Source organism: Myotis yumanensis, unplaced genomic scaffold (genome assembly GCF_028538775.1).
Source record: "Myotis yumanensis isolate MYYU_CA2020_CCGP unplaced genomic scaffold, mMyoYum1.0.hap1 SCAF_19, whole genome shotgun sequence".
Classification (NCBI taxonomy): Eukaryota; Metazoa; Chordata; class Mammalia; order Chiroptera; family Vespertilionidae; genus Myotis; species Myotis yumanensis.
The window spans coordinates 18,151,122-18,177,854 of NW_027223770.1; the positions used below are offsets into that span (position 1 = coordinate 18,151,122).

At 54.3% G+C, this 26,733-nt stretch overlaps 1 protein-coding gene across 1 annotated transcript; it reads left to right on the forward strand.

The window, feature by feature from the left end:
• Window positions 1-1,536: 1,536 nt before the first annotated feature.
• ADAMTS15 (ADAM metallopeptidase with thrombospondin type 1 motif 15) lies at window positions 1,537-25,955 on the forward strand. The gene is made up of 8 exons (XM_070399256.1): window positions 1,537-2,493; window positions 13,598-13,730; window positions 14,224-14,391; window positions 14,628-14,911; window positions 19,534-19,711; window positions 20,880-21,061; window positions 21,169-21,344; window positions 23,281-25,955. The coding sequence occupies exons 1-8, from the start codon at window positions 1,537-1,539 to the stop codon at window positions 24,053-24,055; spliced, it is 2,853 nt and encodes a 950-aa protein (XP_070255357.1). The 3' UTR covers window positions 24,056-25,955.
• Window positions 25,956-26,733: the final 778 nt, after the last annotated feature.

Below are 26,733 nucleotides of genomic sequence, written 5' to 3' on the forward strand. Positions count from 1 at the left end.
TTCTAGGTATCAGGAGAGATATCTAGAAGAAAGAAGTTGCCAGAAGAAAGAAGTTGATGTTACTGAGAGACACGGAGGAGGTCAAGGACCAGCGCTTGATGCAGGGCTCTTAGGACCCCCCCCCCCCCCCCACTAGTCGGGAGCTCATGGCTTGATGGTCTGTCTTTCATGCCAGTGCCCTGCGTGGTACTTAGTCGAGGATCACATGAAATAAACTCCTGGGAGAAGTACCCCCTGGGTTTTCTACTGTATACTAGTCCCTCAGTCCCTCCTTGGCAGGAAGGCCACCTTTCTCCACATCCCCACCAGGCACTGGTGTGCTCGTCATTGCTGCACAAGGGCTCCACTCTCTTCCCTAAGCCCCGAGGGGATAGCATTCGCCTATTTCTGTGGTGTAAATACTTCCACCAGGATCTCCTCCAAGAGCAGCACACCGTTCAGCATTGCCACCCTCTTCCCGCCTCCTTCTGCTCTCTGGAAGCTGTGGGCTGTCCTGGAGGGTTGGTGGTTCAGAGCCCAATAGTCGATTAGGGAGTGACGAGGTTTGTTTTTAAACATAATTTATAATTGTAAGTTTATAGAATTTAACTTTTTAATAACGGCGGTGTTTAACAGCTGACTGGCAAACGGCCTGACAATTTAACGATCTGCACCAACCCAGCCAGCACACCACGGCCCCCTGGGCAGACGGTGGGCGTAGGTGGCCCTGGGTTCCAGAAGGGCTCTCCATGTTCCTGGGAAGTTGCCCTTCTGGCATTAGGACATTCACAGGGATCATTCTTGGTTCTGGTTCTTTCAGGGGACAGTGTCATGAAGAACCAGCAGGGATGTTGCAACAGGAGGGGCTGGGATGGGGGGGGGGGGCAGTGGTGGGTCTTCATCCCCAACTCGTCAACCCAACTGCCTTGAGAGTGGCAGTGGGCAGATGTCCGTTGGGTCCGCAGTAACCGATGTGTCGGGCGTGTCGGCCACCAGGGCATAACTTGAGGGCAAAAAACGCGAACTGAGATTCCTGTTTCTCGGCCAGCCCACGCCTCCTGCCTCAGCTCAACGCCACTCCCTCCCCGCCTAGTGGCTCTCGGCTCTGGAGGCGGGACCGAGTTCTTCGATGGCCCCCGGAGGCTCCCAGCTGCAAGCTTTGGGAGGCTGGGAGGCCAGAGAGGGAGGGGCGCCGACTGGGCAGTCCAAAGAGAAGGGAGCCTTTAATAGGCTCGCCCAGCGCTACGAGTGGCTGCAGTTGGGAGAAGCGGCGCGGCACCTCCCTCTAGTTCTCGGCTGCAAATCTTCGCCTTGCACTTGACAGCGGTTGCACTTAAGTTCTGCGGCGCGCTTTGCTAGGGAAGGCACAGGTAGGAGGCGCGGGCTGCAGGGCGCTCGCTCACCGCTCGCCGCTCGGGGAGCAGTCGCCCTCCCTTCGCTCTCCTTCCCGGGAGCTGCGGGCTGCCCGGAGCGTCGGCGGTGCCGGTGCGGGCTGCACCGAGATCGCGCCGGCGGCTGCTCCTGCTCCGAGAGCGGGGCTGTGCGCTGCCCGCCGCCATGCTTCTGCTGGGCATCCTCACCCTGGCTCTCGCCGGGGCACCCGCGGGCGGTGCAGAGCCGGAGCGGGAGGTGGTGGTGCCCATCCTACTGGACCCGGACATCAACGGCCGCCAGTACTACCGGCGGGGCCCCGAGGACCCCGGGGCTCAGGGGCTCATTTTTCAGATCACGGCGTTTCAGGAGGACTTTTACCTCCACCTGACACCGGATGCCCAGTTCCTGGCGCCCGCCTTCGCCACTGAGCATCTGGGGGTCCCGCTCCAGGGGCTCCCCGCGAACTCCCCGGACCTGCGACGTTGCTTTTACTCGGGGGACGTGAACGCCGAGCCGGATTCGTTCGCGGCCTTGAGCCTGTGCGGGGGGCTGCGCGGAGCCTTCGGTTACCGAGGCGTGGAGTATGTCATTAGCCCGCTGCCCAACGCCAGCGCGCCCGCGGCGCAGCGCAACCGCCAGGGCGCACACCTCCTCCAGCGCCGCGGCGCCCCTGGCGGGCCTCCCGGAGACCCCACCTCTCGCTGCGGGGTGGCTTCAGGCTGGAACCCCGCCATCCTGCGGGCTCTGGACCCTTACAAGCCTCGGCGGACCGGCTTAGGGGAGAGTCGCAGCAGGCGCAGGTCTGGGCGCGCCAAGCGCTTCGTGTCCATCCCGCGCTACGTGGAGACCCTGGTGGTGGCGGACGAGTCCATGGTCAAGTTCCACGGCGAGGACTTGGAGCACTACCTGCTGACGCTGCTGGCCACCGCGGCGCGCCTCTACCGCCATCCCAGCATCCTCAACCCCATCAGCATCGTGGTGGTCAAGGTGCTGCTCCTTGGAGACCGCGACGCGGGGCCCAAGGTCACAGGCAACGCGGCCTTGACGCTGCGCAACTTCTGTGCCTGGCAGAAGAAGCTGAACAAAGTGAGCGACAAGCACCCCGAGTATTGGGACACCGCCATCCTCTTCACCAGGCAGGTAAGTTCATCTGTCACCTCTCTGGACCCACGCGGCTTCATTTCCATCAGGTCACTGCCCTTAGCTCTCCAGATGCGCTTTGTGCTGTGCTATGCCCCTCCCCGCTCCCCCAAGTTCAAATTTCGTTGCTCTCCTCCAACTCCCACTTTGGATCTTACAGGGAGAGCCCGCTCCTAGGCTCAGCGAACTCTGGCTCACGGGCATCTGGGTGCACGTGGGTGGTCAGAAGGTGTCGGCCTGGCGTGGCCAATCAGCGCCTCCTGGATCAGGTGCCAAGGGGCCGGAGCCCAGGAAGTTGCCGCCCAGGAGCCGCAGTTTGTCTCCGAGGCAGATAGGAGGCATTGGAGAGGGCGGGTGGGGAAAAGTCCGCCCTATTCTATGAAGGCATCTAAGTTGCTTCAGACACCCAGGTTCCCTCCCTCTGCTGGTAGAACGAACTGGCAGGTGATCCAAATGGCCCGGTGAGGCACCTGGCTACATTCCTCACGGGTGACATGTTCAGTTTGTCCTCTCTGTTCTGGGCCTGGAAAACTTGGATGTGGAATATTTTGTAGGTTCCAGTGAAAGGACAGACTCAAGTACTGGGACCATTCCCTCCGTCACTGCTGCCTCCTCTATACCCTCTTGTGCTGGGCCTGCCCTCTGTTTGAGGGGCTTCCAGTATGTTCGGAGCAGGCCATCTATGTAGGGAACCCTGTTTGGAGCTTGAGGTTTCACTTGGAGCTGAGTTGGGAAGATCTCTTTCAATTTTCCCATGTCCTTGTTGATGGAGGGTGACCCTTGGCCCCGATGTATGCCGGGGAACAGAGCAGGCAAGGTTGCTCCTGACCTCGAATCATTGAAACCGCCTGCTACTGCCCGGGACCGCAGCGTTCTGGCTTCTGCCCCTGGCCTTGTGGCAGGGTGTGAGCTCAGGGAAGGGCACTGGGGACCTAGCTACAGGGTTGGAAAGAGACTGAATATTGGGATTACAAAGGAGATCAGAAAAGCAGCTGTGCCCTTGCTATGGGTCTGGGAAAGTGTAGATTTGTAGATGCTGGAGTGATTGGGTACTGTGAAGTTTCTGGACTCTTAAAATTTGATAGATGCTGGGAGGAAAAGGGGCATTCAGATGACCCGTTCCCTCTGCTTTTGGGGTCTGTGACTTGAATCGGTGCCATACCACAGCGTCCTGGGGAGGGCACAGAATGAATGGTTACCCGTGGGGCTCTGAATGTCCACGGTTTCCGAATGGCCCCTCGAAGCTGGACTGGCGCACTTGGGGCTGGAGGTGGAGTCCTCTACACTAACCCATTTGGCACAGCTAGTCCCTTCCCGCAGTTGAACTTCCTCCTTTCCCAGCCTTCTCCTCCCACCACCTGGTTTCTCTAGGGAGGTCTTTGGCCTGAGTCTGTTTCCTTGCGCTCATTCTTCCAATTGAGGTCTATGGAGCTGCCACTGCCCAGCCCTCACAAGCACCGCCTGAGTCATGGGGAAACGACAGAGGAGGTGGCTTTGACCTCTGCGCGCAGGCCAACTCGGCAGGCAGATTGCCGGGGAAGCAAGCAAAGGCCGAGAACAGGATAGCTTAATGGGCAAAGCAGCTGCGGCTCCTCTGCTGCCTGGGATGCCCTGTGGAGGGAGGTCCCTCGCTGGCTCGAAAGCACCAGACCTCGATCTCCGCTGCCCAGGGGCCAGGCGACTTTTGGAACCAGCCCTGGGAAGAGGACTTCTGCCGGGACCACGGGCCAGGCCGTCAGAAGGACCCCACTCGTGACGAAGAAGCCGGCTTCTTCAAGCAGCACGCCAGCTTCTGTGTGTCAGCGTGTGAGCTAGCCCCCCGGGGACTATGTTGACAACGCATAATGGGTCCAAGATGTATGACTGCTTGGGTCAGAGATGGTGACGAACAAGATGTGACTTTCAGAGGCTCTCTTCATCTCCCTTGTCCAGAGGGCAGAGCCAGGCCGTGGGGAGGCCGAGTGGGCAGGTCCGTCCTCCACGCATGTGCTCTGCGCCTTAGAGTAAACGCCGCTCCCTCACCGCCTGGCCAGCACAGGCTGCAGAGCCCGCTGCATTCCCGGAGCCTGAGGAACTGCTCATTCCTGAACTCCCCCGGGAAGGTACAGTATGCGATGAGAACATGCGCGCACAGCTGCGCTTTCCAGATGTGGTCTCCGGGAACCCGGGGGAGTCGCCTGCTACCCTCCGACACAGGAGGGACTTCTGTTTTGCTTCGTGAGGGTCAGCCGTGATCCTTTACGTCAGATGTCTGAGCTGCTCTGCCTAAACCTGGCTTGTAATGGCGGCGTAATCAATGCATTTCAAACTAAAATTCGAATGATAGATACTCTACGCATGTAGCTTGTTTGGATAGGAGTTTTTAGAAATGCACTTATTTTGTAAATCAGCTTTTGTTTATAAGGGCTCTGGAGAGGAGGGACACCTTTAGAGTCGCCTATTGCTTGATTCTCCCAGAGAAATGGGAAAACCGGCTGGTGACTTTCTCTAACTGATCGCACACTCTAGTTGTCATTTCCAGAGAGAGAGAGAGAGAGAGAGAGGTTAGGAAGGGGCTGGGCTTGGTCCCTTGGAGCTTCAGGTGCCAGGAGTACTTGCAAGGAGAGCAATTAGAATGACAGGACCTGCAGCACTGGAGCCCCCCCCCCCCCCCCCCCCCCCCCCCCCCCCCGCCCCCTTTGGACCGCCCATCGAGCGGCTGAGTATGACAACAAGCCTGGGCGGGGCTGTGGGAGATGCTGCCTCCTTGGCAGGCAGTGGGAGGGGCGTGGGGTGTTGAAATCAAAACACTGGGAAGACAAGACCCAGGGAGTCTCCTGTGCACAAAAGGAGAAAGGAATGGATCACCCGACAAGTATTTTGACAATCTGAGGAGTTTGCTTAATGATTCAGAGAAAGTTCATGTTCCTGGAGAAAGTGCACATCTGATTTTCTGAGGGGATCAGCTTGCAGCCTCATAACAGCAGGGTGAGGTCAGCGCAGGATCCGAACCAGGGCCGTGCGGAAGCCGAGCCAGGCTTTCTGGGTGGACGCTGACTTCCGAGGAGGGACGTTTCTGAGGCTTCCTGTTGCTCCGGCGGCCGGAGCCAGCTAGTCCATGCGAGACCCTCTTCTCTCTCCAAGCCCAGCGCTTCCGCTGTTTGGGTAACTGTGATAGACTCGCTTCTATTCATGTATTCCTACATTCTTCTAATACTCACCGAGCATCTGTTACTCCCAGGAACTATCCTGGGCCGTGGAGATAGAGATATTGGTAAGAGGTGGACTCTGGCCCCCAGGAATTGACTGCGAGTCAGGGATCCCAACAAGGAAACAGCTCATTACCATACGGTATGGTACAGTGTCCCACTGGGAGGCTTGGGGCTCCTCTGCTGGAAGTCAAGTCATTGGGGGGTCATTCTTCTTAAACTAGAGCCGGTGAAGCACTCAGAGGGACAGGCCTCAGGAAAGGCACTGAGCATTGGCTCACAGTCTGAAGGGTCCCTGGTTTGATTCCCATCAAGGGCACACACCTGGGTTGCAGGCTCGATCCCCAGCCCTGGTCAGGGCACATGCAGGAGGCAACCAATTGATGCTTCTCTCTCTCTCTCTCTCTCTCTCTCTCTTACCCCCCCTCCTTTCCATTCTCTCTAAAAATCAATAGAAAAATATCCTAGGATGAGGATAAAAAAAAAAAAAAGACATTGAGGCTGGGAGCTGGTGGTGATGGGGAAGGAAGCTTGTTGGACCTCATAAGTGACCTCCCCTCCATTCAACCATCTGTTTTGCAATTTGTGACATTTCTTCCTTTGGACTGACTATGTTTTTTTACTTTTTTTTTTTTTTTTTTAGGATTTATGATTTGTGGTTTCTCTGCCTTCTCAGCCCTTCATTTACTTTGCTTTTTCTGTTGTGCTTGGTACCACTTTATCCCATGCCCTGTCCTCTCCTCTCTGTGTTTTCTTCTATGCTCTTCTCTTCCACTTTTAGGATTATTGCGGTGGCTCTTTGTCATCATTCTCCCCTCCTTTATTCTCTTCATTCACACTCTCACCTTTCTGCCTCTCCCCAGCCACAGCTCAGCACTTATCTTCTTTCTTTTTTCTAATATTTTTATTGATATTTTACAGAGAGGAAGGGAGAGGGATAGAGAGTTAGAAACATCGATGAGAGAGAAACATCGACCAGCTGCCTCCTGCACACCTCCTACTGGGGATGTGCCTGCAACCAAGGTATATGCCCTTGACCGGTATCAAACCTGGGACCCTTCAGTCCGCAGGCCGACGCTCTATCCACTGAGCCAAACCGGTTTGGGCAGCACTTATCTTCTTATTTGGGCCTTGGGTACCTCCATGTCTTGTGGGGAGATCTATGCATCTCTAGACTATGCAGAGTGGAACAGCATTCTGGAACCTCATTTGAAATAGAAGCTGGTTATTTCTATAATAAACTAGTTGCGATATGGCAGTGAAATTTAGTGCTCAGATAAAAAAAATGAAATGTGGCTCAGTGGTTGCGTATCGCGACCCATGAATCAGGAGGAAAAGGTTCAATTCCCTGTCCGGCCACATATGCGGGTTTCAGCCTTGATCCCCAGTAGGGGGCATGCAGGAGGCAGCCGGTCAGTGATTCTCTCTTATCATTGATGTTTCTATCTCTCTCTCCCTCTCCCTTCCTCTCTCTGAAATCAGTAAAAAACATATTAAAAAAATAAAATGTTAAAAAACAAAACGATAATATGCATTTTACATGTATCTCCCAATACAATCAAAAGAATCGTAATTTTGTCAGGATCTTTTCCCAAGTCAGGACGTGGAAGATATTAACACAGAAGGGCACCTGCAGATTTGTTTTTTAATAACTTTGTAAATATCACTAAATGGAAACTTAACACCTTTCCTTCTGGGAGGGAGAAGGTGGGGGGAGGGAGGCATGGAATAGGATTGCTCCCTGTCTTTCGGGGTGATTCCCCTTCTCCCTCCTTTTCTCACTTACACCAAGTCAGTCGGCCAATGGTAGAGTGCACGGGAATCTTTTTTTGTTCTTTTAAAAAACAACACTAGTTTAGTCAGGAAAGCAAGTGAGGTTTTCTCCCTCCTTAGCTCTTGCTCTTCTCCTTCCTTTGAGCCTCCCTGTGGTGGTATCACTGTCAGCACTTACCCTCTCCTCACCTTGACACCTGCCTTCTGTTCTCGGCACGATGGGAAGAACATAGGCTTGAGCCAGGCAAGCTGCGTTGGAATCTTGACACTTTCTCTTTAAGCAACAGACATGGAATGAATCAACTCTTTGATCCATAGAATGGGGACCAGGATGACCATGAAGGGACCTAACGTAATGGCTGTTGCCAGGATAAGCTACCAAGTGTTCCTGAGTAGGCACCCAGGTACTGGCAGCTGTTGTCACCACTACCTCACTTAGGACAGTCCTCCCCCGTTGTCCACGGTTTCAGCTACTGGCTGTCAACGGAGGTCTGAAAATATTACACCAGAAATAAACATACTTCTTTGTCTTAATCCTCACCTGAGAATATTTTTCCCATTGATTTTTTTAGAAAGAGTGGAAGAGAGAGGGAAAGACAGAGAGAAATATCGATGTGAGAGGAACACGTCGATTGGTTGCCTCCTGCACATGCCCCGACCAGGGCCCGGGCTGGGAAGGAGCCTGCAACCCAATGAGGTACGTGCCCTTGACCGGAATCGAACCTGGGACCCTTCTATCCACAGTTCCGACGCTCGATCCACTGAGCCAAACCAGCTAGGGCAACATATGTTTTAAATTGAACGCTGTTAGTCGCTTAGCAGCCCTCTGGGTTATCATCAGATTGATTATTGTGGTATCGAAGTGCTTGTATTCAAGTCAGCATGATTGTACCGAATAATGGCTCCAAATGCCGGCAGTTCCGGTACACCAATGAGAAGCTTTAAAGTTCTTCCTTTAAGTGCAGAGATGAGTGCAAAATATCAAAATAAGATATTATGAGAGAGAGAGAGAGAGACCACAATTCACATAACTTTTATTACAGTATATTGTTAAAATTGTTCTATTTCATTGCTCATTTCTTACTGTGCCTAAGTGATAAATTAAACTCTATCATAGGTGTGTATGTCTAGGAAGAAACATCGCACAGATAGAGTTCAGTACTAGTCATGGTTCCAGGCATCCACTGGGGGTCTTGGAACGTATGCCCCGTGGATGGAGGGCGAACTGTATACGTTTGCCGTTGCTGAATGATCACCTACAGGTCCTTTGCCAGAACTTCCATCTGGGACAGGCCTGATGTAAAGCATTCTGTCCCGTGGCCCTTGCAGGTTTCCTTGACACCCGTCTGATGACATTCCTGTTCTGGTGTGGGAACGGCGGGCTCCAGCATTTGCCACTCCCCCGGATCTGTCAGCTCCTGTAAGGCGGGACCGCTCTACCTCTGCTGGGCCCCTGCACACGCCGTTGTTTAGTATGTGTCCACGGAAGGAAGGCGCCGACACAGTGTCAGGGCTGCGCGTGGCTACAGGGCTTGGTAGTTCACCTCCCTGCCTGGGGCTCATTAATCCAACGTTGTCTTAGGCTGTCAGGCTGCAGGCCTGGGAGAGGGAGTTTAGGCTCCTCTGGCATTTCATCTGGGCTCTTTGCCATCAGGCTTTTCCCTGGAGAAAGGAGGGGCCCCGGGAGGAGCCAGCAGGCAGGGTACACGGCAGGGATGGGGTCAGTGTGTCAGTGCAGGTGTGGGGCACGGAGCCAAGGCCTGCTCATCCAGGGGGATGGTGCAGACACCGCGCTATGAGCAGTCTCCAAAGCTAATCCTGCCGCTTTCCCCTCGGAGATAGGCCTCTCCCCACTCCCAGATCAGCTGCTCTGGGGCTGGGGTGGAGAGTCTTGCCCTCTTGAGGTTCCCCAGCACGTTCATGCTTGGGGTGCACGCGCACCGGAAGCAGTGCAGGTTCGTGGGAATTGCTCCGTTCTGAGGCTGCGCTGCCTGGATTTCAACCCTCCTCTGTCCCTCCCTCCCAGCCCAATCTTGGGCTCACTGACCCTGGCCTGGTTGTTTATCTTCTCTGGATCTCATTGTAAAATGGAACCTCATAGTGGCATCTCCCTTCTAAAGCTGTTGTGAGGATTCGATGAGCTACCACAGGTAAGACTCCTCACGCAGCGTCCCACACATAGTAGCGACTCAAGAAACGTTAGCCACTGTCATTGCATTTGGTGTGTGCCCCCACATGAACGGATGATTTCTAGAGAAAGTTCGGTCTTCTTGCAGGCTTTGGGTCTTCTTCTTCCTCACTGAGGGAGTTCTTGGGGTTTTGATGGCCTCAGTCTCTTTCTATAATACCATCTGTATATTCCAGTGATGCCCAATCTGCATATAGAAGTTATAGGGCAAGTTTTCTCTTTACCAGGCAGCCGTAGTCACATCGGCCTAGCATTGAATTGCTAGATGAAAAAAAATTTCTTTTTATTGATTTCAGAGTGTAAGGGAGAGATAGAAACATCAGTGATGAGAGAGAATCATTGATGGGCTGCCTCCTGCATGCCCTCCACTGGGGATCAAACCTCCAGCCTGGGCATGTGCCCCGACCGGGAATGGAACCGACAACCTTTCGGTGCACGGGACGACGCTCAACCAACTGAGCCACACCGGCCAGGGCCAAGGTGTTCTTCTTCTTTATTTATTTTCAAATCGTGGCTCCAATCTTGAATGATTTTTATAGAAGGGGACAGTTAGGCAAGAATAATCCAAGAGGACTAGGTTCTTGGCCAAGATGACTCTTGGATCACCTGGAACAAGCAGCTGCAGCTACGTGGAGAAATGACGGATGATCAGAAACAGTGAGGCAGGTAGGACCTGGGCTGAGCAGTGAGCACATTCTCGAGACGGGAAGAGCCAGAGCAGTTTTCATTTATGGAGACGAGAGCCTGCGCTGAAGAGGTTAACGCAGTCTGAGTGCATCTGAGTTCACTCCGGAGGGTGGAGGCATTCGATGCCACCAATGAGGCCCCACTGGCCCCGCACACTGCCTGCAGGCGCTCACGGCACTGTGGCCCAGCGAGTCACCGAGTCACCGGGGGAAGAGGGACAAGCAGAGCCTCTGACCCCAAACAGCTGCATCTTGCTGCAGTGAAGGAACTGGCTACCCTAGGACAGTTGCTCTCAGCTACACCCTGACCCTCAGGACATTTGCCGGCTCTCTCCTTGTTCCTCTTGTTTGATCCAGGGAAACTGGGATTTCTTAATGGAAAGAACAGGTTGCTCCTGGCCAGGAACGGCCTGCAGCTGCTTGTCTTTGCTCCACAGAGAGTCCACCCTCCCTGAGAGGAAGGAGGCTTCTGGCCGGGCCACTGAGCCCCAGGGGCTGCCTAGACTCAGGCTGAGCTCCCCACCTGCTCTAGTCATTTCTGTGAGCAGAGGGGGTCAGGACCCTGAACTTGCACCTGAGTGACCTTCACTTTCTGTGAGTTTGTTTTACTCTAACCCCGCATGGGTCAGTAGACAAGATGATCCTCCTTGTTTTCCATTCTGAAGGTAGACCAGTCTCTGTGTGCCTTTACAGCCCAGAAGGCCAGATGGGGCTGAGCATCTGGGATCGGGGAGGGAGCAGAGGTGCAAGGCCATGGTACAGTCTTGGTTCAAGGTGACAATGGGCCCCTCCCCAGCATTGTAAGCCGAGGCCCTGAGGAGAGCAGTGACTTGCCCAACACGTCACACATGTACTTGGGGCTGGGACCAGGACCAGAATCTAGGCCTCACAGTCCTGTGTCCTCTCTCTCACATTGGCCACCAGGGAGTGTTCGTGGTGCCCCAGGGCCAAGTAACATGCTTGTCCTACAGGCTCTGACCATCAGGTTAGACTTTTCCGGGGCTACCACCTTAGGGGATCCTGCACTCTAGTGTCCACGGACATATGGGCCCCATCGCCCAACCGCCTTCGTTGTGCCCCAGCATGAACCTTCGTTCCCCTCTCCTCACGGTGGGCCCTTAGCTGCATCACAAGCAGACCCATAGGACTCACTGCTATTCCCCAGCAGTCAGGTTCCCTAAACTGCTGCTCAGGTGCACTTCTCTCCTTCCCCCCAAGCTTTGGCAGCGGTTGTCTTTAGGTTTCAGAATCCTGGGGAAGGAGACCTTTCTGAGTTTTGGAGAGGGAAGGGTAGTTGGAAAAGAAGGGAGTTTGAAGTTCGTCCGTGGGGCTCCCCAAAGTGGAGGGAGGGCCACACATCAGCACAAGACAGCAGCTCGAGGGTGCCCAGGTGTTTCGCCTGTCCTTGACCGTGGGCTCAGTCTGATCACCCTGGCGGTTCTCTGGCCGGATAACCTCGCTCATGAGGAGGTGTGACTCTCACCTGACCATGGGAAGCCAAGTTCCACTGCTCAGGTGGTAAACTTCTGAGGGCTTCGGATTAAATTTTGCTGATCTTCTGAACTACGACCCCCTTTCTTCCTCTGCCCCCTGACCTCACTAACTGGGTTGCCCACCTTTTCCCCAAGTCAGCACGCACTTGCATATGCACGCACACAGCCCTTAAGAGAAGGAAGCCAACGTGTGTGTGTGTGTGTGTGTGTGTGTGTTTCTGTAAACACCTGGGCTCCCAGAGGAGAACATGCACAGCTCTTTCTCTGGAGGGTTCACACAGGAGGCACCAGGCAGTCGGCTGTGAAGTCTGGAAATAGGGCTGACTGTTACCGACCTCAAGGGCACATTTTTGCCCGAGATGCGAAACTCTCCAAGCTTCAGCTTCCTGTCTGCAGAAGGTGACAGTAGTATTTATTCCAGTGGGATGTGGTGACGATTCAGCAGGGTCACGTGTGAGAAGTGCACGCAGAGTGTCAGCATTTGATAAATCATCACCTCGATGATCTATGATCATGATTCTCAGCTTCCGCCTTTGACAAATAGTCATATCATATACCTGCCTCCTAAGACTGTTGTGGGGATGTAATAGTTTCCTGTCAGCTGTAAAGTGCCCTCCACAAGAAAGGCAAAGATGGAGAGAGGAGAAAGCCAGCATCACTGGTCAATAGTGTCTTCTCAAGAGGAGCAGAATGGCCTGGCCAGTGTGGGTTAGTGGTTGAGAGTCAACCTATGAACCAGGAGGTCAGGGTTCAATTCTTGGTCAGGGCACATGCCTGGGTTACGGACTTCATCCCCAGTAGGAGGCATGCAGGAGGCAGCCAATCAATGATTCTCTTTCATCATTGATGTTTCTTTCTCTCTCTCCCTCTTTCTCTGAAATCAATAAATATATATATAAAAGAGGAGTACAATGTGTGCAAGTGCCTTATTCTAGCTCCAGGTCCTGGGCTTTGCAGTATCTAGATGCATCGCTGGCCCATATTGTTTAATAGGTTCTTTGAGGTAGCCACCCAGGACTTCCATATCCCTGGAAGTGCCTCCTGTCAGGGGTGCTGCTAGAAGCCCTACTTCCGGTTGCAAGTTACCTTTCAGTACAAAAAGAGGGACCTTCCTGCTTAGGTCACAATCCACTTAATTCGTTTTCCTTCCTAGCAGCCATTGGGCCCACGGTCCCCCTGAGCTTCCATAGCAAGTGAGCTGTGTCTGGACAGAGGCTTGGGCCCACCTCACTCTGCCTCCTCCCAACCCAAGGAGGCCGGGTGGCAGGCATGGGTGGGCCCTTGGCCAGTGACCCTTTGGCTGAGAGTCTGAGCTTAATTCATGGTTGTCCAAAAGCAGCCACTCAGCCAAGACCAAGGCTGCACAGAGCTGACTGAATGGACACTGTGCTTGCCTTCCACCCACGCCTGCCTCCGTTAGGCACAAGCAGAGACTCGCCCAGCTGTGGGAGTCACCATTTTCTGGTCCGGAAGGCCGACTCTATATAAAGCAGTGGCCCTGTAGTTTAATTCGGTACCTCCTCATTTCCTCCCACAGGACCTCCCAGCAGAGGACTTATGAGCCACAGAGCTGTCTTCCGAGGCCTCCTCCCTCAGCCTGGGTCAATCCCATGAATAGCCAGCCCCACAGCCCCCTGGGAAAGGGCCTGGCTGAAAAGGTGCTACACCCGGTTAGGCTTGGAATGGGAGCGAGCTGGAATGCTCTTTCTCCTCTCAGGTCTGCCTGTTACTACTGTCTCTAACCTCTGGCTGGCTTCTGCTTCCCTTGCTCGGCAGGACCTGTGTGGAGCCACCACCTGTGACACGCTGGGCATGGCTGACGTGGGCACCATGTGCGACCCCAAGAGAAGCTGTTCTGTGATCGAGGACGATGGGCTCCCGTCAGCCTTCACCACTGCCCACGAGCTGGGTGAGGCTGGAGGGGGCTCTCGGGTGGGGTGGGAGAGCTCCCTTCAGGGGTCTCTCTGGGTTCCCTGGGTGCTTGGCAGGGAGACACATGGGCATATCTGTGTTTCCTCATGGCCCAAAGCCTTAGGGATCCTCTCTCAGGGCTGGCGTCTTCCCTAGCAATGGCTTTGTTTGATTGTCTCTGCTTGCCCCAGCTCAGTTGGCCAGTGATATTGTCCGAGAACATCAGCCATCAGCATGTCTCATCAACCAGGCACTAAGGGGAGAGTATGTTCAATACACTGCTGTCCTCACTGAGCCCGCAGCCTCCTGGATGGGACAGAGGACACAGAAACATGTTGTTGGGGACATCTGCTAAGCAATCCATCAATACATAAAAATGACCAGCCTGATTGACCCGGCTCTCTAGCTTCCCCAACTGGTCCTCCTCCCCCCGCCGCTCCCCATTGCCTCCTAACTACACAGCCACTGAGCCTTCTTGCCTCACCCCACAGGCCATGTGTTCAACATGCCCCATGACAACGTGAAAGTGTGTGAGGAGGTGTTCGGGAAACTCCGGGCCAACCACATGATGTCCCCAACGCTCATCCAGATCGACCGTGCCAACCCCTGGTCAGCCTGCAGCGCTGCCATCATCACCGACTTCCTGGACAGTGGGCACGGTAAGCCAGGGCGACCGAGCAGGAGTGTCCGTCTGCCACTGTTGGCGGTGCCCGCCACCTCTCTGGACCTGTCCTCTGTGATCCAACGTGTGCATGACCTTGAAGAGGTGGGCTCTGAAGAGGGTCTGCCCATTCCATTGCCCCTTGCTCCATTCTCTCCCTACCCTTCAGATACTGGTTAGCCAAGCCCCGCCTTCCCCAGCTCATCCCTCATGCATGCCCTTGGCTCTCTGCAGGGGACTGCCTCCTGGACCAGCCCAGCAAGCCCATCGCCCTGCCCGAGGACCTGCCAGGAGCCAGCTACACCCTGAGCCAGCAGTGCGAGCTGGCCTTCGGTGTGGGCTCCAAGCCCTGTCCCTACATGCAGTACTGCACCAAACTGTGGTGCACCGGCAAGGCCAAGGGGCAGATGGTGTGCCAGACCCGCCACTTCCCCTGGGCAGATGGCACCAGCTGCGGCGAGGGCAAGTTCTGCCTCAAGGGGACCTGCGTGGAGAGACACAACCTCAATAAGTACAGGGTGAGCGTGCTGGAGGGGAGTAGACCCTGGTGGTCTCATCCCAGCTTTGCTATGGGACCATAACTGTGTCGCCTTGCCGTGCTGTGCCTCGATTTCCCTGTCTGTGGTTCTGTTACCTTCTTGACTCTAAGACTGGAGAGAAAAGATATGGTAGGTCTTAGGCAGGTAGGCAAAGCCCTTCACCCGAAGCGAGGGGTCCCCGTGCCGAGCTCTTCACCTCATCTGACCTGGCAGCTCTGGACCAAAGCTGAACACTTGCTATTTGGGTTGCTCATTCTTTGGTTCCTTCCTTCCTTTCTTCCCTCATCAGCTCTCTCTGAGTGTGTTCCGTGTTCAGGGAGCTGTGGGCCAGAGGTGAGCAAGGCTCCGAGCTGAAAGGAAGCCGACCCCTGGGCAAGCCTCCATATTTGCTGCACCCTGAGCCAAGCATCAGTTTCTGCTGTGGTTGATGGTCTTTGAGGCCAAACCACAATGGGAGAAACTTTATTTTTCCTGATAAGCAGGAATAGCGATCAAACCAGAACACATTCAAAACCCCAGATATTCTCTGAATATAGTAAACACTTTCTCCAGGTCCTGGGTTGGGACAGTGAAGGGATTTGTACATTCCCAGGCAGGAATAAGAAATCCCTCTGCTCCCTCGATCCTGGGGAGGATCATCGCCTCCCCACCCTGGCCGGGCTGCAGGAGGGCTTGGCTTGGGGTTGTGTGTACACCGAAGCAATATAATGAAAAAGCACTCACCAAGCACGTTAGCAATTGCCCTGAGATGGGTGTGGTACGGAATTATGTAAAATCTTTTTCTGTGTTCTGGGAATATATACTTAATTAAACTTTAGCCATTTATTAGGCAACAACCCCTTATGTTCGGGGGACTGTGTGTAAGACACAGTGGTGGCCAGGAAAACAAATAAAAATGGGCCACGTCTCACAGGCCGGTGGGGAAGCTGGTAATGGAACTGTGACACAAGACACAGGGAGGTGTGAGTTACGTGTTAAGGCAGAAGCATGAAAGTGTGTCATGGGAGATCGGGATGAGGGTTTGATGATCATGAGAGGGGTCTGAAAAAACTTGGATGAGGGGGTCAGATTTGAAGAGAGCCTTGAGGGATGAGTAGGGCGAGAGAGAGCAGAGATGAGTGACGTCAGGGAGGCGGGGCCAACTGGAGCATTGGGTGGATGAGGGCTCTATCAGAATCAGCTTTGGGCAGATGGTTTGGGGCTGGATTGCATTTGTCTTGACCACGAGGCTGATGCTTTTAGACTAGAAGGTCCTGGCCAGCTCCTGCTCCTGAGGATGAGATGAGTCAGGAGGATAAGGAAGATAACTTCTTAAGGATATTAGATATAGGAAGTGTGATCTGAGAGGCACCATCTTTTCCCCATGCTTTCTGGAATTCTCAGCCCATCAGCCAAAAAATCCACTACATCAGTGGTTCTCAACCTTGGCTGCCCATTAGAATCACCTGGGAATCTTTTTAAAATCCTGATTTCTGGGCCTCATCCTCCGGAAATTCTGTTTCTTTGTTGCTAATGTTGTGGCCCCACCCCATAACAAAGAAACAGAATTTCCGGAGGATGAGGCCCAGACATCAGGATTTTAAAAAGATTCCCAGGAGATTCTAATGTGCAGCCGAGGTTGAGAACCACTGCACTACATCCTCAACCTCTTTTCTGAACAGTCTCTTCACCTGTTTCAACTGAAGCCTAGCCCTCCACCTGGGACACTGTTACTCCTTTTCTCCCAAGACCTCCTCACTCCTCCCGCTAACTTCTTAGGTGATTCATCTCAACCACTGGCTGGAAACACTATATTTCTGTGTCAGAGACTCCCACATTGATGCCTCCTGCACAGACCTGCCTCCTGAACTACAGACCTGAATGCCCCACCCAATCTTGACATCTCCGCGTGGGGAACTCATACACAGTATAGACATAACATCAGGGAAGCCGCGTTCCCCATCAGCTCCCCTAAACCTGCCTTGGGGACTCCATCTCCCCGTTGCTCACACCAACACCGTTTTCCTCTCACTTCACATCCAATACCTCAGCCGTTCCTGTGGACTCTATTTCCAAAATGGAGCCGGAGCCAGCCGTTGCTCAGCACCTCACCTGCTGTAACCCCGGTCCAAGCCTCCGTCACGTCTTCCTTAGGGTTATTGTGGTTGCTCCCTGACTGACCTTCTTACAGGTTGTTTCCACCAGAGCAGCCAGAGGGAGCCTTTAAGTGTGAGCCAGGTCATGCCCCTCCCGGCTTTACTCGCCTCTTAGAACGAATGAGCCCCGACTCTCTTCCTCTCCTGCTTCTCTCGCTCTTTGACCCTGGAGCACTCTGGGTACCTGCCTCCTCCAGGTCTTCGTATTTGCTCCCTCTGCGTGGAGTGGCCTTTCCCTAACCCCTGCACAGCTCATTCCTGTATTTCCCTTTAGGCCTCTGCAAAAATGTCACCTCAGTAGTGAGGCCTCTGAGACCCCTTATAATACAGAGCACCTCAAATCTCCGAGGCCCTTCCCATCTCTCTTTCTCCCACCTGCTTTGAACCCCATCTGACACTATGCGCAGACAGGCTTTTTATGTTCTGGTGTTTTGTTTTGTTTTTTTAATTGATTTCAGAGAGGAAGGGAGAGGGAGAGAGATAGAAACATCAATGATGAGAGAGAATCATGGATGGGCTGCCTCCTGCACACCCACACTGGGGATCGAGCCTGCAACCCGGGCATGTGATCTAACCACGAATGGAACCATGACCTCTTGGTTCCTAGATTGACACTCAACCACTGAGCCATGCTGGCCGGGCAGCACAGGCTTATTGTATTGTTCACCTTGCCCTGCTTGGATGCAGTCGCTTTGAGGGCAAGGATTTGGAGCCAGGCAGGTCGTAGGAACCCAATGGATATTTGGTGAATGAACGAATGATGGCACATGAGAGGAGCACGATGAATGTTTCCTGTAGAAACCAGTGGGAAGAAGTGGTGCCAGGTGAAAAACCGTAGCATCGTCTCAGAAGTCATGGAACCAATGCTAAATAACTGCAGAAAAACTAGAGACGGCCCTAGCCGGTTTGGCTCACTGGATAGAGCATTGCCCTGCAGACTGAAGGGTCCCAGATTCAATTCCGGTGAAGGGCACATGCCCAGGTTGTGGGCTTGATCCCCAGTAGGGGGCTTGCAGGAGGCAGCTGGTCAATTATTCGCTCTCATCATTGATATTTCTATCTCTCTCTCCCTCTCTGAAATCAATTAAAAAATATATATATATATGATGGCAAGGCCTAGCCACAGACTATTTCAGTCTTTATTTTTTTAAAAATATATTTTTAATGATTTCAGAGAGGAAGGAAGAGGGAGAGAGAGAGATAGAAACATCCATGATGAGAGAGAATCATGGTGGATCGGCTGCTTCCTACAAGTCCCCCACTGGGGATTGAGCCCACAACCTGAGCATGTGCCCATGACCGGAATCGAACCTGGGACCTTTCAGTTCACAGGCCGATGCTCTATCCACTGAGCCAAACCAGCTAGGGCTGTTTCAGTCTTTAGAGGTTGTTGTTGATTGGGAGCGGCTTCCCTGGTGCAATGAGACCCACATTGCCAGCTCAGAGCAGGGAGGAGGGAGAAAGAGTAGACGCAGAGGACTGTCTTAGAAATAAAAGGCTGGAATGAGGTGGGGCTCCCGCTTGAGGAGAAAGCAGGCCCCAGGGAAAGTGTTTTTTACAGGATGGAACCGCCACATTGACACAATGAAGCCAGAACTCTCTGACAGAAGGACAGATACGCTAAATCTATGAATATAAATTAAAGTTCTTCTGTTGCATGCGGCCAGTTCCCCATGAGCTCCATGTGGATTAGTGGTTTTAGGATGATGTGTGACAGCGTTTTAATCCCAGGCTTGTTTCTCAGGGCTGATTCCTTTATTGCCCAACTGATGTGCGCTTGGGGGATACAAACTCACTTTACTGTCATCATAAGGAAAACATCCCGAAGGCCATAAATTTTCTATCCCCTCTCCACCCTCTTAAAAAATAAGACAACACTGCATAATTCAGCCCAGAGCCAAGTCGAGTTGTAAGATTGCTTCATAGTCTCTTATGTGTATCTCCTCTTAACACAAACATCAGAGCTGCTAATAGTGAAACTTCAAATTCAGCCCCCAAGTGAGGTTAAGATCAGTCTGGTTTTGTGAAAAGTCCGCATTAGTAAACACGTACAGATAAAAAATATCCAGACATCTGTGGTTTACTGGCAACAGCTGCGGACTGGCCATACCTTAGATTTAGAGACATAAATACGCTAAGAATAGGTAAGGAAACACTCTGAACTCCTGCACGATGACAAGCACAGTGCCAGGAATATTCATACACGTTGCATCATTTAAATCTTCTGTGTGACCACACGCCTGCATATCATGGGCCCTGTTTTTGCTGATGAAGGACCTGAGAGTTGGAAGTTTTTCCGACTTGCTCTTGACCACCACTGTGGTGAGGGCAGAGGAGGCTGTAGAATTGGGCTTCATTCGGAGGGAGGGGATTGGGGAGGCTGTACCACTGTTGCTCTCTTGTGGGCTCAGGGTGTGGGTGTGGCACCCTGACACCTGCAGGGGCATAACAGACTCTTCCTCACAGGTGGACGGCTCCTGGGCCAAATGGGAGCCCTACGGCCCCTGTTCTCGCACCTGTGGCGGGGGAGTGCAGCTGGCCAGGAGGCAGTGCAGCAACCCCACCCCGGCCAATGGGGGCAAGTACTGCGAGGGAGTGAGGGTGAAGTACCGATCCTGCAACCTGGAGCCCTGCCCCAGCTCAGGTGAGGAGGGAGGGCAGCGGTGGCCTGGGTCTGGGGGAGGCAGGCCAGGCTGGAGGTCACAGTCCCCACTTGGGGTCATTCGTGGCCACAGAGTTACTGTGGTCAAGAGTGTCTGCCTTAGGCCAGAGCCTGGGAATGCACAGGTGCACATTCCTTTTGGGATAACTTCTCTGTCTACTCCCTTGGCAAGAGGCTTAGACTGGGAGGCTACATGGCCCAAGGGGCTGAGACGTCAGCAGAAATTCATTATCCAGGGAACCATGACCTTGGGTGGGAATAAAAATGACATCTTTATTTTTATTAACCTTTTTAATTTAAAATTTAGAACTTTCTTCTATTAGAAATTTAGTATTTTTACTAACCTTTCTATCCAATGTAGTGGTAGCAGTACCTATGACGTTGTCACCAATAGAAATCATGGCTATTTCACATTACCTTTTAGTTGTCATGGATTTCTCAAGATGCCATTTGTGCTTGTCACTACTTCAAAATTACAGGGGTTATAGACTCATTATGGAGTCTTGTTATTTACTGTGTAATAACAAAGAAGCACACAGATCACAATATGTTTCAAAGTATGTTGGTCATTGCATATCGATGTAATTAGTATTCCATGTAATTTATTTTATTAGTATTCTATGTAATTTAATAACATTCTGAAAATAGTTTCAGTAGCCTGCTGTAGGGCTGGTTCTATGGCACAGAGCAGGGGTCCTCAAACTTTTTAAACAGGGGGCCAGTTCACTGTCCCTCAGACTGTTGAAGGGCCAGACTATAGTTAAAAAAAAACTATGAACAAATTCCTATGCACACTGCACATACCTTATTTTGAAGTAAAAAAACAAAACGGGAACAAATACAATATTTGTATTTGCATGTGGCCCATGGGCCGTAGTTTGAGGACCCGAGGCACAGAGGGTTAGAATACCTGATACAATGGCTTTAAGGCCAGAGGAAGGTGGGAAGGTGGCCCAGAGCCTGGGAGATGCCTTATCATCAGTGTCCTGCATCCCTGGGCCCAGCCTCCTTTAGTCCTCTGAGATGGGGTGGCTTCACGGCTGGGGAATCACTCAGCTGAGGGTGGGGAAGAGCCCCAGGAGGGCTCTCTACTTCGCTCCCACCTTGGCCCCTCCCTTTAGCTTTCTGCACCTGCTTGCTCCCTCCCCAGCCTCTGGCAAGAGCTTCCGGGAGGAACAGTGCGAGGCCTTCAATGGCTACAACCACAGCACCAACCGGCTCACCCTCACCGTGTCGTGGGTGCCCAAGTACTCAGGGGTGTCTCCCCAGGACAAGTGCAAGCTCATCTGCCGAGCCAACGGCACCGGCTACTTCTACGTGCTGGCACCCAAGGTGAGCGCCCTGGAGGCCAAGAGGTCAGAGAAGGTTCAAGGCCTTCGGGGAAGCCTCCAGTTGACCTGTCCTTCTCTCCATTCCTCCCCCTCCTGGGGGCGCTGCAGGTGGTGGACGGTACGCTGTGTACCCCAGACTCGACCTCGGTCTGCGTCCAGGGCAAGTGCATCAAGGCTGGCTGCGACGGGAACCTGGGCTCCAAGAAGAAGTTTGACAAATGCGGGGTGTGCGGGGGAGACAATAAGAGCTGCAAGAAGGTGACAGGACTCTTCACCAAGCCCATGTGAGTGCTGGGCCCTGGAGGGCGTGGCCAGGGAGCAGGGGAGAGGAGGAGTGAGTGGCATAGCGCCCAGGCATGGGAAGCTTGAGTTCGATTGGGGGAAATGTTAGATCTGGCCAGTTTCCTTGCTGTGGAGACCACTCACACTCTTCTATGAGTATGACATTCATTCATTCATTCATTCATTCAGCAAGCAAGGATGACTGCAAAGATGCATGCTCAAGGAGGACCCCCCTCAGCAGGAGATGCTGCCCAGGGGGATGGCAGAGAGTTGTTAGGGTCTGTCTAGAGCCCTAGGGTAGGACTGACCTGGGTTCACATTTCAGTCCCCAGTATTCCGGATGACTTAGGGCAAGTGACACAGTCTCTAGAATAACATATCTCTTCCCTGATGAAGTGGGCATGTCCCGAATGTATTTCATGTAGTGCTGGTGGGAGAATGAAGGGAGTTCATCCAAGTCAGATGCTTAGCATAGTACTTGGTGCTTAATGTTCATGACGATGATAGCAAAACGCAACTATATTGGAGGCCAAATGGGACAGCCTCCTCATGCCCGAGGCCCTGGCCTTGGGGACTGGATGGAGGTGGGAATGGCAGTTAACTGTAGAGACAGGCAGTGTGAGAGGCTGGGACTCAGCCTCTTCTATCCCCAACTTCGGAGTCTGGGGCTCCCTGGCCTGAGCTTTCTGAGGTCCAGCACCTTCCCTTTTATTTTCCAGAGGAATGTGCTCCTTCAAAAGTCCTGACCCATGTTCTGGGAGCAGCTGGGGCAGGCAGAGCCACTGGGGCCTCATTTGTGGGGCAGGTATGGGTGGCCAGGAGCCTCGGCCTCCCCAGGACACACAGGGCCTCTGCTGAGCCGTAGGTGGGCAACTTCTCTGGCAACCTGGACACTGCAGGCTGAGGGTGTCCTAGGCTGCCTTTCAGAGGGATCTGCAGCAGGAGGCCCAGTGAGGAAGTACTGGTTACATGACAGGGGTTCCTTTCACAGACTGTGGGAGCTAGAAGGAACCGTTGCAGTCTTCTAGTTGGACCTACTCATTGTGTCGGAGAGGACACTGGAACCCAGAGAGACTGACTTTAAAGCCACCAGGGAGTTGGTGTCCCAGCCAAGGCTTAATCTGGGTCCCACACTCCAGGGCCAGTGTGTACCGCTGCACTGAGGCCCAGCCTGGGACTCAGGGACTTATCGCCTCTCCCTCCCTGCTCCCTCCTCACTGGGTGCTTCCTCTGCTGTGGGTGCAGTAGCTAATTTCATCCTCATTACAATGCCACATGCTATGTGTGACTATGGTCTGTGGGTGCGGAAACTGAGAAGCTAAGGAACTTATGTAAGGACAACTGTGAAGTGTGTGGTAGGGATCTCTCTGACCCCAACACTCCCGGTCTTACTCATATGCTGGAATTCACCAAAATATCATTGTATTGAAGAAGAAAGACCATCAGGCGATGCAGCCAGCATACTTAGTTTTAAATGACCTGAAGACAATCTCCCTTCCATCTTGCAGCTCGTGTGTGTCTCCAGGGTCCCTGAGCTGTGGCTGAGGCAGCCTGGTTGGTCTTGGTTCTTTGCCATCTTCATGACCTACCCCAGGCCTTGTTGTTGTTCTATAGAACTTACAAATAATATATATATTTTATTGATTTTAGAGAGGAAGGTAGAAGAAGAGAGAGAGTGAAACATCAATGATGAGAGAGAATCATTGATCACCTGCCTCCTTGCATGCCCCACACTGGGGATCGAGCCCACAACCTGGGCATGTGCCCTGACTGGGAATCGAACCGTGACCTCCTGGTTCATGTGTCTATGCTCAACCACTGAGCCACACCGGCTGGGCCCACCCCAGGTTTCGTGACAGGGGAATCTTTATGACGTTAGCGGGATCCAGGTCTTTACCCCCAGGCATCTGTCTAATGCGCAACCCTCTCCTGCCGCAGGCACGGCTATAATTTCGTGGTGGCCATTCCCGCCGGCGCCTCGAGCATTGACATCCGCCAGCGCGGCTACAGGGGGCTGATTGGCGATGAGAACTACCTGGCCCTGAAGAACAGCCAAGGCAAGTACCTGCTCAATGGGCACTTCGTGGTGTCACCCATGGAGCGGGACCTGGTGGTGAAGGGCAGCGTGCTGCGCTACAGTGGCACGGGCATGGCCGTGGAGAGCCTGCAGGCCTCCCGGCCCATCCTGGAGCCCCTGACCGTGGAGGTCCTCTCTGTGGGGAAGATGACGCCGCCCCGGGTCCGCTATTCCTTCTATCTGCCCAAAGAGCCCCGGGAGGACAAGTCCTCCCACTCCAAGGACCCCCGAGGTCCCCCCGTGCTCCACAACAGCGTCCTCAGCCTCTCCAATCAAGTGGAGCAGCCGGATGACAGGCCCGCTGCGCGCTGGGTGGCGGGCAGCTGGGGGCCGTGCTCCGTGACCTGTGGCGGGGGCCTGCAGAGGCGGGCGGTGGTCTGCCGGGGCGCCCCCGGGCAGCGCGCAGCATCTGCCTGCAACGCCAACCATCGGCCGGCGGAGACGCGAGCCTGTGGGGACCCCTGCCCGACCTGGGAGCTCGGGGCCTGGTCGCCCTGCTCCAAGAGCTGTGGCCGCGGCTTTAAGAGGCGTCCACTCAAGTGTGTGGGCCGCGGAGGGCGGCTGCTGGCCCGGGACCAGTGCAACCTGCGCCGGAAGCCCCAGGAACTGGACTTCTGCATCCTGAGGCCGTGCTGAGTGGGATCTACGGTGCTGCCGGTGTTCTGGCCAGCGGGAGCTGTGGGCAGGGGGCCCATGCCACGATGTCACCACATCCAGGGACAAGGATCATGGGTGGGAGCGAGCGGTTTCCTCCTACGCCCGGGCCTGGGCGGGGAGCTAAGTCACTAACACACAGTCTACCTCACACCTGGTTCCTCCAGGGCCCAGTCTCGGGAGAGGCTGAGAGGTGCGGGTGCTGGGCAAGAAGGTGCTGGGGCCCAGTTTCCAAGAGACCTGGGGGGTGGCCACTCCCAGGCAGACTTCAGGGACCTGGGCCCCCGTCGGGGAGGCCACAGGCTGCCGGAAGGGCCATGGCCCAGCAGCTGGCACCCTCAGGTGGCCCCGGGGGCACTGAGCCGGCTCTGAACAAGGTGCTTTTAGCCCACTTTCCTTTTCTGACCGACAGACTGAACCATGCACATGGGCTGGGGGTGAGCAGGCGTGGAGGGAGAGGGAGGTGAGGTGTGCCTGCACTCTTCTTGAGAAGGGCTGGATGGGGGAGTCCTGAGGTTCCTCATCTTCCTTCTACTCTGGGCCCCCCTTTAAAGAGACACCTCTTCTCCTGTGTCACCCAGGCCTCCAGCGGGAGGGCTGTCCCACCAGTGTCCTCCGAGGCTCGGCGGAAAGGGATAGAACGTTGATAGGGAGCCTGTCGTCTTCACGAGGGATCCGACCATTTAAAAAAAATGCTGGAACGTATAAGGGGAGATGGATTCTGTGGCTGAAACAGGGGGTTTGGGGAGAGATCTCGAGGGCTCTGCGGTCCCTGCGGCTGGGCTGAGCCTGGGGGAATGTCACCCTAGGGTGGGAGGAGGAGGCCCGGGTTCTGATGGCTTCCTCCTCCAGGGAGGCAGGTGTCAATCAGGCTGATGCCTTCGGCTCTGCGTCGCCTTCCCAGTGGTCAGGGTCCTGGGCCTACTAAGAGGGCGTGGGGTGTGCCCAGGAGGGCTGGTGCTGAAACTCCACATGCCTGCAGGTTGGTCCTCATCCGGACAGCTCCATGCAGTCTGGCTTGGGCATGTCACGTGGCATCCCGGGCTGTGGTTTCTGCAGTTGGAAAATGGGATTCACTAGTTGCTACCTCAGGCTGTACTCTCGGGGAACCCCGCCTTGGCCCTCCCCCGGGGCAGCAGTGATGTCCTGGTGCTTCCAGAAGACCTGGCCGCGTCCTCTGTAGACTGAGCTGTCCAGGCACAAAGATGCGCTCGGGTGCATGGTTCTCTGCTGTCCACAGCCTGGCCACTCACTGCGGCTCCAAATACACAGACAGGTGCCCTCTCTCAGGTGCCCTGGCCGCAGGGGACACCAAGAATCGATCACCTGACCCAGGGGCCTAGATAACCGCCAGTGGGAGCGGCTGGCGAGCTGTCTACCTTGGAGACATGTTAGGGGAGTGGAAAGCAGGGCGCTCCTACAGCTCCAAGTGGGGAGATGTTTTGGGGTCGGATCCTTTGGCCAAGTAGGGTCTTTATGAGGCCTCGGCTGCCCCAGGATGCACACGGAAGGTTCTATTTCTGAGCGTAGGTAAGAGTCCTGGACTTCAGCGAGGTGACATCAGGGCAGGTGTGTTCATTTCGTTTCTCCTCTTATTCAGAATCCGCAAACCAGCAGGGCAGCCAGGCGGGCCTCTGGGATGGTGTTCTCATCCCAGTCTAAGGCTGGCTGAGCCCTGGCGCAGAGCCCCCTGGAGCAGAGGGCGTGCTGAGCTTGGAGGCAGGGCTGCTGTCTCCCTGGGAGACCAAGGGAGGAGGGTTCCTTGTCCCGCAGGAGTGAGCACCAGCGGCTGCAGGGCTAAGAGGAGCCCAGGGTGCCAGGCTGGACACAGACCTGCCGACCGACAGCAGCACTGCGCCCTGTGCCTGGTGCACCCATCCTCGGCGAGGAGAGGGGGTCGTGGGGGCCGTGGGGGATGGGTAGGGGAAGGGGTGTCGGGGGAACGGAGCTGCCGTCGGTGGGGTACTTGGCCCTTCACAGAGCAGCTTTCTGAGTCATGCCAAGGAGGGATAACCAGTCTATTTCTGACACAGGCTGCGTCACGCTGTCCTTGTCTGCAGTGATGTTTTTCTCTTTCCTTTTTTTTTTCCTTTGCAAAAGAAGTATGACCAAGACAACTTGGGAGGTTGGTCCTGACTTTGACCATTTCACGAATCCAACCGTGCTCTCCAAGGCCAAGCACAGTTGAGCCTCAAGGCACGGGCATCTAGGGATGGGATAAAAAGCTAAGGTGGTGTCTCATGTCCAGTGGGAGGAGAGGAGCATTCTGGGGGCTCCAGCAACTTCTGTTGCGGGGTGTGGCCCAGGAAGGACCTGGGCTCAGGAGCCCTCTGCCCCCTCTGCCCACCGTGTGCACTGATTGGAGGAGTTTGAGCGCATGGCCTGGCCCTGCTGCGGGGTGGGGTGGGCACTGGTGCAGAGATGCGCGTGTTTCCGGCCTGGAAGGCACCGTCATCATGGAGCCCCCTCTGTGTCTGGTTCCTTTGCATTCCGTGTTCTGCAGGGAATGGGAGACCGGGTACCGCCGGGCTGTGTATACTGTGTATACAGGGGGCTGGCTGCTGCGGGGACAACAGCCTTCTCCTAATAAAGTTGTAAGTATTTAAACCTGTGTCCTGCCTCGGTGACTTCATCTCGTCTACAAACACGCTGCCCAAATC